Below are 17,771 nucleotides of genomic sequence, written 5' to 3'. Positions count from 1 at the left end.
CTCCTCCATCCGTGGGATTTTCCAGGCAAGAGTGCTGGACTGGGTTGCCATTGCCTTCTCCCACCTATGGGCTAGGTACTGCTAATTAATTTTAATCTTATGAGTTATGTTACTTTTTATGTGAGGAAAATTATTTTTTGATTATATTATAAATACTTGTTAGAAAGGCTACATTTCGGCTCCCTCCCCCAACCCCTGCCTTGCCCCCGTGGTTCAGAACATTTTTTTTTAAATATTGTTAATAGCTGTAATTTTTTCCTCTTGACTTTCATGGAATTTTTCAATAGATTGTCAAATAATTTACAAATAATGCAAGTTTTGGCCTCTACTTTGCTTTCAATATTTATACACGTTAAGATTGCCTTGCAAAAGATAAAATAAACAAGAGTTTTAAGAAATTTTGAAGTGCTGACTCAGTGTTTAAATTAGTTCACATAATCTACAAAGTAAACTAATGATCACAACATTGCTAGCTGAAAGTTTAAAAAGGGAATGGAAAGATTAAAGCTTCATTTTTGCTTTATAAAATATGAGTTAAAAAGTGGTATTTTAGTCACAAATGGCAAGTGTGAAGGAAAAAGATGGGAAGAATCACTATTTCATAACTTCTAAAATTAAAACAGCCTACCTTTATGTGCAATATAAATCTTGAACTAAATTTACATTAAGGTTAAAGTGATATGAACTTTATGATGAATATGAGCACTTTCCACGTAAAAATCTAAATCTAAAGATATAGATTATGACAAACATGGAACAAGAAAATAGTTACCTTTGATACTGAAATTATTTAGATTACTAATAAATGCAGAATAGGAAGATTCATGTTGTTATGGAGTGAAATGATTTTTCAGATTAGCTCACAATATATTTTCAGAAAATGTTTTTGCATGACTACTACAGAATTGCCCTATTTATACTGAAAATTTATAATAAAATGTACATGATATAATATATTTTAGTCTCCAAAATATGCACTGTAAGTATATATTAAATGTTCTATTTTATATTATTAATAAACATAGTTTTACTGAATCTAAACAAGTATCCAAAATGCTTATGGCTACCCCCAAATAAAAGCACCCTAAGGAGGAAATTGAAAACTCAAGTGACTGTAAATCTATTCTACTGAATTCTTATATATGTGCCCCAACAGTTTAAGTAAAAAATGTCTATAAAAATTTAAGTATTTCAAGAGTAAATTTTAAATTTAAATCATAACTAAAATTAATTATTTATCACAATTAAAATTTAAATAATAATTTTAAGTAATAAATACAGATAATTTAAAAGTCAATACTGACATTAAGATGAAGTATTACACATAATTCCAATTACTGCCTAAAATGTTTACCTAAAACTTTTGAAAGACTATGATTTTGTGCCACAAGGAAATTTTAATTAATTCTCTGCCTATACTATCTTGGCAATTGCTCCCTTTGTTCTTACGTGAATCTAGCCCCAATTACAAAGTACTATAATATCAGATAATACTTCCTGGCAGTACAGAATTAAACTCTGACTCAGAGTAATTTTAGATTATTCAATTCTGTGAAATTTCTCTAATTATTTTTTGTTTGTAAAACATTTTTTGGATTCTCTACTAATAGAATATTTTAAATCATTTTACAGAGTAATATAACGATAATGAACTCTTGTTCCTTTCCCTTATATCTTAAGAATTAGAACCATTTTTTGTGATCTTTAATCAACTAAAAGTTACTTTTTAAAATAATTTCAAATAGCATGAGAATTTGAGTTAATAAGTACAATAAGTAATTTAAAAGGCTGAGTCTGTCTCTTTATATAATAGCTACCATTTCCTGAGCTTACTACATACGTATGGTGGAATTTATTAGCCATTGTGGAATTAAGCTATTTAACAATTATTTATTGTCTACTATGTTCAGAGTACTGTTCAATTCAACAACAAATAGAGGAGTAGATATAGTCCTTGCTTGGAGCCTATGACAAGAAACATCTGACTCCAAGTCTATCTCTAATGTCTAGAGATAAGAGTTTAAGTATTCTTCTACAGTGACATAAACAACGACAGGCCACCGTGCAATGGGAATGAGTGATACCGTTGAGAGCTGGGAGAGAATTCATCAAACTTTAAAAGATAAATCTATCTATTGTGCTCAAAAAATGGCACAGAGTTCATATAACTCACAATTAACCTTTCTGTATTTCTACAAATATTGCTCCCTTTCATATATCTGACTCCATGTGGACCTATATAACGGCAGACTGTTTGGACAGGACTGGAGATTGGAGATCATATTCTGACTTTTACAACTTGCAGCAGAAATCTAGAAGATGATGTGAATATTTGTTATTTGATAAGGAAAGACCTGCAAAGACAAGAAGGCCTGGCAAGTTCAAGAAACAGCAGGGAGACAAGAGTGTCTGGAACTGAGTGGGTAGAAGTGATCAGAGTATGAAAATGGAGGTGAGATCAGAGAGGGAAAAGGAAGTGGAATGGTCAAGGGAGCCTTGTGGGCAACTGAAAGAAATTTGTTTTTCTCCATCAACTCCATTGAGGTATATTGACAAAGAAAAATTATACATATTGAAGGTGCATGACTTAGTGATTTGATATAAGTATACATTGTGAAATGATTACCTAAAATCTAACTAATAAACATATCTATCACCTCATATAGTTATCAATTTGAGTGTGTGTGGTAAGAACACTTGAGATCTACTTTCTTAGCTAATTTCAAGTCAATGATGCATTATTAATTGTAGTCACCATGGTAATCCATCTTGTAGCTGAATACATCAGTAATACATCTTATAACTGAAACACGTCTTATAAATGAGTTTTCCCTTTGATAAACACCCCCCATTTCTCCACACCCCCAGCCCCTGGTAACCACCACTCTTCTCTCTGTTACTATAAGCTTAACATTCTTAGAGTCTACATATAAGTGAGATAATGCAATGTTTGCCTTTTTTGTCCTTATTTTACTTGGCATAATGATCTCTAGATTTATCCATGGCGTCACAAGTGGCAGCATTTCCTTCTTTTAAGGCTGAATGATATTCTACTGTATATGTGTGTGTGTGTATATATATATATATATATATATGCATTTGACTGGACTTGAGCAGAGGAAGGAGAGAAAAATGAGTGGATTTTTAATGTTTTTGAAGGTAAAGCCAACAGGATTTGGCTCTATATTTTAGGATCTATTTACGAAATAAATGGGAAGATGGAACTGCCCTTATTTGGAGTGGAAAAAGAGAAGAAGCATAGGAGTAGGTTCTTGAGGGAAGCACAGTAGCTCAGGTTCAAGTCCGTTAAATTTGGCATCTGAGTGGAGAGGTCAAGTGGGAACGTGAATACACAACCCTCAGGTGCTCCTTCACCTCACTTCTCTGAGCCCAAAGGTCTGTATCTTGGATCTTCCAAAGCTGACCACAGTGATTTTGACAACAGGAGTTTCTTCTTATCCTAGCTCACACCGCTTGTTGGAAAGTGACCACCTGGACTCCACAGTCATCTCTACTATCTTACTATTCCCAGGCTTAAGCCAATATGCTCCTATGTGTAAAGGGCCATTTTTGCTCTCTGTTTTGTGGGCTTTGATTTAAACAAAGCATTTCTGATTGATAATTACATGTTGCCCCCTTCCCTGATAAGATTTAGGCTTTTTAAGGGAAAAATCATAGTTTCAACTTCTTTAAATTTCAGAAGTTCAATGTCACTAATACAGAAAAGGCATAATGTATACTTGAAAAATTGACCAAATATTCTGCGTGAATAATCGGATATAGTTATAAAGGTGGCATGAGGAAGGCACAGTTCCAGATTTCAAGAACAATAAGGTTGAAATGAGGAACACTCAACACAGGAAGAAAAATTTAAAAACAAAATAAAATGAATGAAAGGAGCAAATATTGGTTCATGAAGAGATGTTTAGCACAGAATGGGAAACACATTGATATTAAATACCAAGGGATTTGAAGCTACTGAAGAGTCAAAAAGCTCAATTTTGATCACTTGTAAGGAGTTCAGTTACAAATCAATATGGTGGAAATATAATTTATCTCTTTCAGTAAGCATTTCCTCTTTCTTGTATAACATCTTTTATGAAACAAAACTGTCTTGCAAATGAAACTGGCTCATACTCTGTACTTACTAAACTTGGCTGAATGTACTTTTAATGAATGTCAAAATAGTGTTAACAAATCTGTTTCTATGGAAATAACAAGAAGTATGATTTTTCAGTAGAATTCAGTAGGTGGCTGTAAGAGAAGATGGTCATATTTAACAACAAATCATTTTGTGGTAAATTAACAAGCAAAAATTTGACGAAGTAAAAGGAACCTAATGATTTTTTTTTTTTTGATAAATGATGAAATGCTCTCTTTGTCAAAGCTGTGAACTTTGCTTTTCTATATTAACTAGGAAGACACTTTACTGTACTTCCTCAAATGCTTTTCCATGACAGCTTCAGCTTTGCCTCTTAACATTATCCTTTCTAGCTATAGTCTAAAGAAGGGACCCTTGCATGTTCCCCTTGATGTAAAGAGCAGGTCAGTAGTCCAATGAGCCACCCTTTCTCTTTATTTTTTGAGCTATAAGAAACTGAGTGGCTGGGTATAGTTTTTCTTAGTGTCCTTAGTTTTAGGGATAATATAGTTACCGCTGCGTTTTTCCACATGCAACAAAATGCTGTGTACTGAAACACATCCTCTACAAGGTAGGCTAATTCCAGTTTCCATTCTTCTTCATACCACAACAGACTATTCAATGTTTTTATCTTGTCCAAAGGAACTTTGCAGGTATTCATTTGAACAATCAGATTTTGTAACCGTTGTCAACCCAATCACAATCGCAGCTTACACTCTTCAGAGAACACTTTTAAAAATCACCTTCTATAAAGTGGGACAAAGTTACTTTGTTGTTGCTATTTTGCTTCTCTGTCCTTTGGCATTTTGTTTTGATTTCATTTTCTTGTTTTATTTAGGTGTTTTATATTCGCCAAAGATTATGAAGCTGCATGGAAAGATTAACTTTCTCATGCATAAATAAATAATACGTAAAATGATGTTTACAATAATATCCATATACATCTAATTTACTTATATTCTATATAGAAAGTTTATCCAGGTGAATTTACTATAAATAAATGAATGTTTGTGAGCTCAATGTATATCCAACCTCCTAAGAAGACTGTTACCAGAATTATGCTGAGGCTACGTTTATAAAGGGAGTCTCCTTCTGTTAAGAAAACAAAATTAATTGATGATATTATCTTTTACTTATATCTAGATTTTCTTCCTTTTTACTTAAAAATCATACATGTAGAATTGAAGTAGATAATACTCATGGAGATCCTGGGCAAGGAATAATGAACTAAAAGAATGGAATACTTTCAATAGTGTCATATTGATTGATTACTGTTGTATAAACAAGGTAAAGCTATAGTTTCATTCAATACATATTATACTGAGATTACCTAACTTATCTGCTCAAGCACCATGAAGTCCATACAAACCAATCCTTACTCTGAAGTTCATAATCTAGTTAAGAAACACACTACAATGAGAAATAATTAAAGAAAATAGAAATAAAAAAGCATGCAAACTGAATGCAGAGAATAAATATAAAAATCACTAGAAAGAGATTTGGGGTTGATGAATAGTTAGAGGGTCTGGGACATGTGGAAGATGTTGAGGATGAAAATTGGATAAGCAAAGGCTGTAGAGAGGCTCCAGGTAACAAAACTAAAGTGAAATGAGTGTTGCTAAGAGTTGAAGAAACAAAGAGGTTTCCAATTTGCCTAAAGAATAGTAACGAAGAAAGGTAAAAAATTGTTACATTATTAAAAGTGAAATCAAATAGTGGGTGATCTTAAAATGCACTTGAAGGGACAGACAATAAGGAGCAAACTACAAAAGTCAATGGTGAGTATGTCAAAGGGAAATTTAAAAAGCAGGTGTGCCCAAGAGAGACTGACAGAGGGTAACTTCAGGTGGGAAGACCAGGGACCTGGAAAATGGCGTCAGTGTAGAGGAGAAGGTAGTCTAGACCATGTAGGCACAGAGGGAGAAGCTAAAAGGCCTGCAGCTCTTAACAGAGAGAAACAGAATTTGGGGGGCTCAGTCGATGTGGGTGCTCACCGATTAGCCTTGCAGGGCAGGTGCAAACCTCTGTGTGAAGCACTCTCCCCTACACGTCCACTTTGAAAACAGAATGTCAGCTCCAAGACAGCAGGGTCTAGCTTGGCTTTCTTTTTTTGTTGTTGTTATTGCTGTTTGTCTGTTTGTTTGTTTTAACTGCTACACTGCCAGTGCCTAAAACAGAGTCTCACAACATAAGTTTCGTAAATATTTCTTGAAAATTTACTACTTTAAAATAGAGCTTAAAGTCTATTTTTCTTTTCAAACTTTCCCTAACTCTTTCAGTTAGCAAAACTTAATGTGGAAAACAGATTTGGGAAATTAAGTAAACCTATAGTCAATTATGGACTACTTACTGTCCTGATTTTCAGTTTTCTGATTTGTAAAAGAGAGAATGCTTTCCATCTTGCTGTGTTATTATAAGGTTTAGAGGTTACTAGGCTTCCCTGGTGGCTCAGCCGGTAAAGAATCTGCCTGCGATGCGGGAGACCTGAGTTTGATCCGTGGGTTGGGAAGATCCCCTGCCGAAGGACATGGCAACCCACTCCAGTATTCTTGCCTGGAGGATCGCCATGGACAGAGGAGCCTGGTGGGCTGCAGTCCATGGGGTCACAAAGAGTTGGACAAGACTGAGAGACTAAGAACACACACAGAGATTATCAACATAAAGTGCCTAGCTTATATTCAGGCACCTGTTAGTTACCCAGTGCACAGAGTTATTAACTAAGAGCAGGTATCACACAATATTCTCTCCCCTTTGATCAAATTTTAGTCTGTTTCTGATTTACATTTATCACTTTGTACTAGAGTTGTGATATCTATCTATCTTCTCTGCCACAGTACATCAACTTTTTAGTATGCCAAGTACCAATTGCTTTAATGTGCCTAGGAAGTGTCTCTCTCAAAATTTGGCATAAGCCATTTCTCAGTCAAGTGTTTTCTATATACTCAGCTAGACTTCAGTACTTTCTCTTCATGCCTTTTCCTCTTGTACCTTAAAAGTACCTAGGTTAATGTTTATCTTCACTCCTGGAGTATGAGCTCCATAAAGTCAGGGGTGTTACCTTCTATTTACAAATTCTGTGTGTTGTTCAGTCATGTCTAACTCTTTGCAACTCCATGGACTATAGACCGCCAGGCTCCTCTGTCCATGGGGACTCTCCAGGCAAGAGTACTGGGGTGGGTTGCCATGCCCTCCTCCTCCAGGGGATCTTCCCAACCCAGGGATCAAACCCAGGTCTCCCACATGGCAGGCAGATTGTTTTACCAACTGAGCCACCAGGGAAGCCCAAGAATACTGGAGTTAGTAGCCTATCCCTTCTCTAGGGGATCTTCCTGACCCAGGAATCAAAGTAGGGCCTCCTGCATTGTAAGCAGATTGTTTACCAGCTGAGCTGTCAGGGAAGCCCTGGGTCCCTAGTAAACTACCCTGGGCTGCATATTCATCATAGGAAATAGGAGATGAGCATGAAAATTATAAACAAGATATCTTCTACAGAATTTATTCTCAGAAATAGAGCAGGGCCTAGTGAAAGAAACTGAATTCAGACAGAGTTTAGAAACTCTGTCCAGCAGAGAGTTTTGATTAAGAAATCCAAGGTACCATGAGAGTTTAGAGAAGCAGGCCTTATTTTATATATATGTATGTGTATATATGTATATGTGTGTATATATATATATGTATATATGTATATATGTATGTGTGTGTGTGTGTATATATATATATATATATACTTGCTTTGACATTGAAAATAGTGGCCGCTGCATTTTATTTGAGAGTTGGCCTATGTACTTTCAACTCATTCCTGATGTCAAGAACCGGTGGTTATTCAAGAGCACTCACTAAGCTCTCACAGTGTGCAGAGCATAAGGTTGGTAAAAATGATCATTAGACATGGAGAGACCCGTCTCTTCTGAGATTGGCAATCTAATTAGACAGATAAGAAGAATGAAATGAATGTGCTCAGAGTCAATTTCATATCATATTCTCAGATAAAGTTGACACTTCAGTGATATCCCCATGATATCAAGGCATAACACTTGGATGTGGAAATTCTTCCAAAGCAGTGAAATCAGAATCTTTTAGTTGTCATCTGGTATCTTGTAAACTAAGAAAATTATTGCATTTTCTGTTCATTTCAGCTAGTTACTGTGGGCTTAGCCACAATGAGTAATGAGTAAGCTTTTTTACTTTACTCCTTGAATCTAAATTTATTATCCTACTTAAATTAAGTAAGAGATATCTAACTGAGCATTGTAGGGCATTTATAAAATTAAAAAAAATCTATTCATGTGTTGAAACAAAAGCATTGATTTTTTTTTTTCCTGGAAATTATGATGCTTCTGAGCATCTTATAGCAAATCCAAATCTTAGTTTTAAATAAAGGAAATGAAGTACTTTACCTATTAAAATTATATGAAATCTATATTTTTTAAGTATGGCCTCTGGTAGATAGGATATTCTGTGTAAGTAGGACAACATTTCATTATTTATTGATTCACACCTACTTAAAAAAAAGAGCACATTATTTTATTTTTAAATGAATGGTATTTGAATTTTAAAATAGCTACATATTACCAATACCATTCATTTAAAAATAAAATAATGTGCTCTTTTTTTTATACTGATGCCAACATAAAACTTACATTTTTCATTAATCTTTCAGAATGATTTGCAAACATTGAGGGAAAAGTATTTTTCAGTATTATACTACAGTCAATTTTTAGTATAATGTAATTTACTTTGATACATTGCTTTTTAAAGTTATTGCTGGAGAATTCAATGTCACTGAAATGCACATTTAGCAAAATGTAAAATTAGTTTTAGTTTGTAGCATTTAAAAAAATAATGTAAATTAGGTAGCTATAAATGCCTGACTTAAAAAAAAAAAAACTGCAACATGTATATGTAAAATCAAAATTACCATCTCAGAGAGGAGATTTAACTTAAATGGCTACTAGTAGACCCTGAGCAAAATGAAATGATCAATACTTCTCTTGAAAAAAGCAGTGTTGTAATCATCAAGTGAAATTATAAGGATCTCATAAAGATGTGCAAACCAAAGATAGAGTAGCAGCAGTGCGCCTGGAAGTGGCTAAGCTCCCAAGCAAATCATCTCTATTAGTTCCTATTCATGATTGAAATTACAGTTTTTTTATCTGTTCATAACATGCAGCATTTTTTAGCCTCACATTTCTAAGCATTTTCGCTTTTGCTCACATAAATGCATTCCACAAATAGAATGGTACGAGAATCTTCTGCTAGACATTTAAGCCCATTTGTGCATTTCTTTTCAAGATACTTTCTTTGAACCTTCTAACTGTGAAAGGCCTGGGAAGGTGGTGTTAGAATGAACGAGAACTTAGTTTCTAAAGCGACACTGTAGACACTTGATCTACCATTAAAAAAAAAAAAAAAAAAAAAAGTCACAGCTTCCTACCTTGAAAACAAACATCTCACGGCGAAGAATAGCTAGAGTGTTAAAGTTCCCATCGCAGATGTTGGGTTTGGCTCCAGGATACGAAGGTCTGCCCGTGGGAGGCCGCGGAGGTTTGGGCCGGTCGTTTTTCCTTGGGTCAGCGGGAGGAACAGAGCGGTGTGGGGGCACCGTTGGTAGAGGTCTTGTTGGTGGAGGAATCTTGTCAGGTGGACCTTTTGAAAATATGAAGACAGCACTTGGCTCAGTTAAAACTGGAAGAGTGCTAGAAAAAACGCTACAGAGGACAGTCACTCATCAGTGAAGGGTTCTAAGTGAGCTAAGAGGTCTTTAAGATTGTATATTTACTGAAATAACAAACCATTTTACCCAACAAACCGTTGCCAAGTCCATCAGAGACTGCCTTTATCATGCTGAATTCTAGATTCAACTAACTAGGCCTTCTTTGTTAATTTTTAATGATTTAGTTTTAAATAGCTTCACCACAGTCCTTATTGGATATGCTGCTTTGAAATCTTTTTCGGAAGTAGGTGGTATATTAATAATAAATAAATTAAAATGAATACTGGAACCCTGCATGTAAACGCTACTAAAGTCAATCCTAGATTTTGAAAGATGATTCTGTGCAAATATTTCTAAACATTAACAAATCAAAGTTTATTCTATCCTATGTACCTAACTGGATTTTATAACCTTTCCTTGACTTTCATTATTTTTTTCTAATGAAATGTTTTGACAAATTGCTAGTGTTTCATTTGAATACTAAATCTAAAACGCCTATTGATTAAAACACTACAAGGTAAAATATTAATGTGAAATAGTATTTCTAAAAGGAGGTTTCTAAATCAAGCTAAAGTTTATACATGTAATTTGGTACAGATGTAAAGCATCATTCCTCAAGGGATTTATGTTTTAAGAAAGAAATACAGAGCTGTTCACACTTAATATTTAGATATGGAAAGAATACTCTTTTGCAGACCTTCAGTCTAGACTACTAACTCATGAGGTCATGAGAAACAGCCTCCTTTCAGTTAACTACTTCAGCAGAATGTCTGATGACACACACATAGGCAGAGGCTAGCTCATTCAACATAGAGGCTATTTAGTTTTGAGTCCAAGACATTTCTGTTTTCTCAATATCCCCCCAAAAAAGAGCAGCAACAAAAATTGACTTTTCCCCCCCAAACTTCTTTTAACCCTGAGAGAATTCTCACCACTTTGAAGTTGAAAAACTAATACATGAAAAACTAATTAGTGAATTTAAACTATGATACTTGAAAAACATAAATTATACTTTCTGAATACTGAATATTAATATACATACAGCACACATTTACCTTTGTATTGTAAAATGAAAGCTTCATTTTATTAATTTAGGAAAGCATATTCTCTACATGTAAATTATAAATGTCAAGTTCTTAACAGTTAAATTTTGTGTGAAACACATGTCTTTATAAAAGTCAATGGCCATGTTGAGGGAGTTAGGATTTAAATATGTATAACAGTCTCTCTTCCTTTTGTCTTAATTTGCATTCATTGACTGAACCCCATAAATTAAAAAAAAGTTTACTCTACTAGAAATTCATTTTGAATTACATGTGAAGAAGACTCTTGAGAGTGCTTTGGACTGCAAGGAGATCCAACCAGTCCATACTAAAGGAGATCAGTCCTGGGTGTTTGTTGCAAGGACTGATGCTAAAACTGAAACTCCAGTACTTTGGCCACCTCATGTGAAGAGTTGACTCATTGGAAAAGACTCTGATGCTGGGAGGGATTGGGGGCAGGAGGAGAAGGGGATGACAGAGGATGAGATGGCTGGATGGCATCACCAACTCGAAGGATGTGAGTCTGAGCAAACTCCGGGAGTTGGTGATGGACAGGGAGCCCTGGCATGCTGAGATTCATGGGGTCGCAAAGAGTCGGACATGACTGAGCAAGTGAACTGAACTGATGTGTTAGTAAACTTAGCCATTTGTTATTTTTTACTCTTAGTCAATAACTACATGCTTTTGAGTTTATTCTGTTACATCCGTTACACAAGATTATTTTCAGCATTTTCAAAAGTGGTTTGTTAGGATCTAACATCAAATATCAGTGAGAATCAATCTGTCAGCTTTTATCAAAGTGTCAGTCTCTTCTAGGAAAGTCTTCTAACTCACTGTGTTTATTGGTTATATTAACTTATTACATTTTACCTGAATTTTAAATACTAAAGTTTATCACATCTTTACTATAATTTCAGGTTTCAATTAACTCAGTTAGGAAAGTTTATCAGTGCCTAAGCTTTCCCATAATCTGCACATTAAGGTATCTGCGATTGGTGCCAACCAGGCTTGACTGATAGAAGACTTTTGCCAACAGGTCAGATTTTCATTCAGTATTTTTCTCTCTAATACAACACTTAGAGCATCTATTTCAAAAAAGACAACACAGAAGGAATTCCATACTTCACTACCGAGTTCATCAAACAGAATCAGTGGTGACCCACCGTATATCTTCTGGATGCCCTGTAAGTCATCACTGGGCAGTTTGAAGTTGTCAGTCTCCATGTACTGGTAAAAAGGGGCCATGATGGCAGTAGGGTCATTGGAGTGTTCCAGCCCCAGAGCATGTCCCAGTTCATGAACTGCCACAAGAAATAAGTCATTTCCTGTGAAAATGAGAAGAAAAGGCATCACTGTAACTAAAATCCAAGTATAGAATTGACAAGGACAATTGGTATTACCAAAACTTTACCCAAGGAAAATAAGAGAAATTCTTTAGTTCAACAATCAGTGTGATTTTTATCATTGCATTACCTTTGGGTAAAATCCAACATGTTACTTTTAAAAGGGGGTGATTGGTGGTGAGGATGTGATGAAAATGAAGTTACAAAAACTCAGAAACTTAAAGAGGAATAAAGAGCAAAAGTTGAAGAGAGAACAGTAGCATCAGAAATTGCTACTGCTGCTGTTGAAATATCCTAGAAAAAAGGAGATATACTATATCTCACTTATGTGATCTTCATATTGGACATAATTCTAACAATAACTCAGCAAAAAATACAAGGTACAATCCCTACACAAATGAGTAGATTAAGGCATAGGGTGTGACAAATTTTTTCAACAATAGTAAATCTTTGTATTTACATAGCTGTGACTAGAACTCAGGTTATTATAATTCCTAGAATATGGCTTATCTTTCTTACCAGCCTAGAATATAGGCATATAGGAGTGTTAAATAAAAGTCATAGGGTAGCAGTCATAAAAACTAGGAATCTAGTCTTAGCTCTGCAAATACAAATTCTAATCAATTAATGCATGATCTGAACAAAATATATTTATCTTAGAACTCTCAGAGACAGTTAATTTGACTTTGTGTAATCAGACCCCTGCAGATGGCCTCTACATGCTTTCCACTCTTGGACCATCATAAGTCAGCGCCTGAGAACAGAGCCAGTCCTTCATGGATATTTGTTCATTCCAAAAATTTAACTGAACCACATGAGTATCAATGAATGGGGGCTGTTATTCTTCCAAGAGTTATGTTTCTAAGTGATAAGTTTAACATAGCTGAACATAAAATGCAGTTTTAGGCGGTTGACTTATTACAAATGCTAAAGATTTCAGTGAACTTCCTGAGTCTCACTTTAAGGAACATTCCTTTCCAACTACTTTTCAATGTAATCACTGTGGTAATTACTTGCAGAGGGCTATTTTTTTAAACATGAAAACCGGGTGCATAACCAGTATTTTTTTTTTATTCCATTCTGGAGTACTCTGTCAGAGGGAAGGGATGAAACCGTGGGGCTGACTGCACACAGAAAGGAGCCATTCAAACATTTCTGGGGCTTACCTGAGTTTCAGAGAATATCTGTTTAAATACCAGTGGGGAACAAATTAGAGAGGCTTAAAAAGTAATAGAAGTTAAAAGAAAAATAATATAATATGCATTATCTGTAATAAAAATGTTGACTACCTTTATTAAGTTTATAAAGTTTACTGACTCTGCTCTGGGCCTTTTGACCTGTGAGAAAACCTGTATTTTCTCACTTAATTCCCACAGTTCTCCAGTCGCTATAATCATGTCCACTTAAAAAATTAGAAAAAAAGGCTTAGAGACATGAAATACAATTTGCAAGTTCATGTAGTAAGACATAGGTGGATTTCTGTCCTCAAAACATTACATTTTAATGGGGGAGACCAGAGAGAAACATGATAGAAAAGTAAAATAAACAGGATGTTACATAGTGAAAAATTATACTGATAAATAATAAGGCAGAGAAAGAATAAAGTCAGAGAGGAAATGGAGCCTAGAATACACAGGGAATTTTAGAGAACAGTAATGGTTTTGCTTTCTAGGCTGACTGCAGTGGGGATCATTGAAAGGTTTTGAGCTGAGGAGGGACATAATCTGACTTTCATTTTGACAGGATCATTCTGGAAATTACTTATGATAATCAAATGCAGTGGGCAAGGGGCTCGGCATGATTAAATCTCTGATGTTAGTGTATTAATTCAGGCAAAGATACTAGTGACCTGGCCCAAAGGGGGTACAATGAAGGTATACAGAAGCAGCAAAATTCTTGGTACATTTTGAAACAAGAATCACATAGCTTCTTAAAAGACAAAACGCAAGGTGTGAGAAAAGAAAAAAGTCAAAGATAACACCATGTCTTTTGACATCAGCAACTTAAAGAATGAAGATACCAATGAATGGACAAAACAATAGGAAACCTATCATTTGTTGCCTTGCTTTTTTGTTTGGTGGAGGTGAGAAGTGGATAGACTTACCAGGAGCTCATTCTTTGAGTGTTAAAAATGGCCATGGAAAATTTTTAGAGATTCAAATAAATAAGGGAGTGATTTTTGACTTGCCAGTGTATTTATCTCATGTAAGGAAGGAAGTGATTACATTATGGGATAAAGGACTGTAGCAAGATATTGTGATAAAATTAAGATCATCTCTTAAATGATGTTGTGAAAGGATATTTGGTGTCATGAGGCTAGTAAGAGTGAGCTGGAGAGATACTCTGTGGCAGTCATAATAGAGATCAGAAATTGAGATTTGTAAGAGCAAGATCAAGGATATACCTATGGGAGTGAGTCTCTGAGTTAGAGTGGAATACAAACTCATTGGATGGGAGATCCAATAACTTAGAGGGCTGAACACTGGAAAAATTCATCTACATGACCATTGAGATCACCAAGAATTAAAATAAATGGGGTATTTAGCAGGGGCAGGAAAGAGTAGGACAAATTGAGAAAGTAGCATTGACATATATACATGTCATGTGTAAAACAGATAACTAGCAAGAAGCTGCTGTATAACACAGTAAGCCCAGTCTAGCACTCTATGACGACCAAGAGGGCTGGAATTTAATTATCACCGATTTGCGCTGTTGTACGGCAGAAGCCAACACAGCCTTGTAATTATCCTCCAATTAAAAATTAACTGATATCGAAGGGAATAGGATCAAACTGAGAGATAAAGTCATCAAGGATTCGGGAGAACAATGTGGGTGCTGGTAGATGACTACAGCAAGGGGAGACACGGATGGAACAGTCCAACAAAATCAGTCACAGCTTGATGTTTCTATGGAGGAGACTGGGAGTATGATCCTGAAGTGGCATTAAAAAGAAAAGAAAATATAAGAGGGCAAGTGTCATAGCTCACGTCCTGCAGTAGAAGGAATGTGGGGGAGAAAACAGCTAGCATTTTGAAGGAATGGAGAGACTAAGTTTAGTTACCAAAAGAATCTAAAGGGAACATTTTCAAAATAAGTTGATTATTATCAAAGAGGTTTTGCTGACAATGGACTTGGAACATCTCTGGAGCGAACAGCTTCAGCAGAGAGAAGGAAGGAAATGAAGACAGAAATGGCAATGTACAAATCATAAGAGAATGAGAGTCCCAGGGCTAAGGGCTGGCCTGTGCTTCCTGTGGTAACAGATAAAAATGGGAGGAGAGGGCCTGAAAATAAACCTCGTGATGCAAAGGTATCAAACAAAAGAGATCACTATTACTTTAAGAATACATTTAAAGGAATTAAAGAATATGGCCAAAGCAGGGAGTGAAATTTCAGGGGGTATACAGGAGGAAAATGTATAATGGGAGAAAGGACAGCTTCCTGCACCCACCTTTGCTTCAGTTTTTGTCATTTTTCCTCTGCCTACAAGATACTTCCACATTCTTCAGCAAGATAGCCAAGATCTTTTATCCATAGTCCTTACTCCTCCTTTACAACATTACTTCCTATTTCTTTTCCTTCTGTTACCCTCTTTCTAGTTATGTAAGTATGTGCTTGCTCAGCCCTGAAGGTAAATGCATGAACTGTCTTCCTCCTAGAATTGAAACACACCTTCCTTTGCTTGGTGTGTTAAAGTTAAGTGAAGTGAAAATCTCTCAGTCGTGTCCAGCTCTTTGTGACCCCATGGACTATACAGTCCATGGAATTCTCCAGGCCAGACTGGAGTGGGTAGCCTTTCCCTTCTCCAGGGGATCTTCTCAACCCAGGAACTGAACTCAGGTTTCCCGCATTGCACGTGGATTCTTTTACCAGCTGAGCCACAAGGGAAGCCCTCTGGCTGTGCTGGATGCATATCAAGCTGATTTGGTTTGAGTGCTCAAATGTTACCTTCTCTGTAAGTCCTTCCCCCGAAGGGGTACAGTTACCATGTGCTCTCTTTTTGCTCCCATAACCCATTGTGCATCACCTTATCATAAAACCCAGTACCATTTTATTGTCATCATCTCTGAGCAGGTCTTCCCAGTGAATTTTGAACTCTTTAAAGACCGAACTTGTGCATCATATATCTCCGTGCCCTCAGTTCAAAGACATTGTCTGACATCTACCAGATGATTAATCATTAAATGAAGTCACTCAGTCTTGTCCAACTCTTTGCAACCCTGGGGACTGCAGCCCACCAGGCTCCTCTGTCCATGGGATTCTCCAGGCAAGAATACTGGAGTGGGTCGCCACCAGGGAAGGGCAGACGCAGGCAGACGCTTTATGGGGGAGACCTGGGTTCGATCCCTGGGTCAGGAAGATCCCCTAGAGAAGGAAATGGCAACCCACGCCAGTACTCTTGCATAGAGAATCCCATGGAGGGAGGAGCCTGGCTGGATACAGTCCATGGGGTCGCAAAGAGTCAGACACGACTGTGCGACTTCACTTTCACTTTCACTCATTAAATGAGCTGAATGAGTAAATGAGTTTGCAGGAAGTGGAGGACTAATTAGAATTTGAATAGTAAAGAACACAATGTCATTTCCACCTAAATATAGTTCAGATTTTTTTCTTCCTCCCACAAACTTTATTGAAGTACAATTGACAAAATTGCAAAATATTTAAATTGCACATTGTGGTAGTTTGATATATGTTTACATCGTGAAAGGATTCTCCTCAGTGAGTTAATAAACGCATCCATTGCCAGCTTTCTTTCTTTGTGGTGAGAGCTCTCTTATCAAATTGCGGTGATAAAATTCAGTGTCATTGACTATAGTCACCATGCTATACATTAGATCCTTAGAAATTATTCATCTTATAACTGCAAGTCTGTACTCCTTTAACAACGTTTTACTGCCTGCCCACTCCCCAGTTGTTTTTCAGACTATCATGGGTGGAAAGAGAATGAAATGAGGTGAGAAAAACTGAGGAGACCACTTCTCTTATATGGCATCAGACAGTGGAACTAAAATACATGAGCACTCAACAAATGTCACTAAGTTGCTCAAAAAGTGCCAGAAGATAGTTGTGTTTGGAGTAATGAAAAAGGCTATGGTCTATAGGAAATCGTTGGAGAATGCAGAACAAGTTTGCTTTTGTAAAATATTTTAGAGGAGGAATTATAATGATTGGAGGGACTAAGGACTGAGAGTGGGATGTTCACAGTGTTTGGAGAGTGGAAAATCAAAAGGCACAGGAGGTCAGATTTACTGGAAAACAGGACTTTGAAAGATTACATTTTGAGTTAAAATTTAAAAAAAAAAAAAATACGATGAAACATGCTTTTGTGGATCATCCAGCAAGCATGTGCTAGTCATGGGCAGAGATGACAGAAAGAAGAAGGGAGTCATTTAATTAGAGACGTAGGAACCACAGGAGTGTTTGTGAGTATATAATATACGGAGAAGGCTTCAGATTGTGTCTCAGAGGACACCCACAGGTGAGAGGAAGTAGGGAGGAAATGAATCACAGGTATTTTACATGTCAGACGT

General features: G+C 36.1%; 1 protein-coding gene across 1 annotated transcript in view; it reads right to left on the bottom strand.

The window, feature by feature from the left end:
* Positions 1–17,771, bottom strand: part of MMP16 (matrix metallopeptidase 16) — a 376,463-nt gene that overhangs the window by 89,481 nt on the left and 269,211 nt on the right. The window contains exons 5-6 of the mRNA XM_052651756.1: positions 12,061–12,222; positions 9,576–9,787 (exon numbers count right to left, since the gene is read on the bottom strand). Coding sequence (XP_052507716.1) covers positions 9,576–9,787; positions 12,061–12,222 — 374 coding nt within the window. The remainder of the gene's footprint in view (positions 1–9,575; positions 9,788–12,060; positions 12,223–17,771) is intronic.

The sequence above is a fragment of the Budorcas taxicolor genome, chromosome 14 (assembly GCF_023091745.1).
Source record: "Budorcas taxicolor isolate Tak-1 chromosome 14, Takin1.1, whole genome shotgun sequence".
Taxonomy (NCBI): domain Eukaryota; kingdom Metazoa; phylum Chordata; class Mammalia; order Artiodactyla; family Bovidae; genus Budorcas; species Budorcas taxicolor.
Note: the sequence above shows the minus strand (reverse complement) of the source record. Positions and strands in the feature narration are given on the sequence as shown.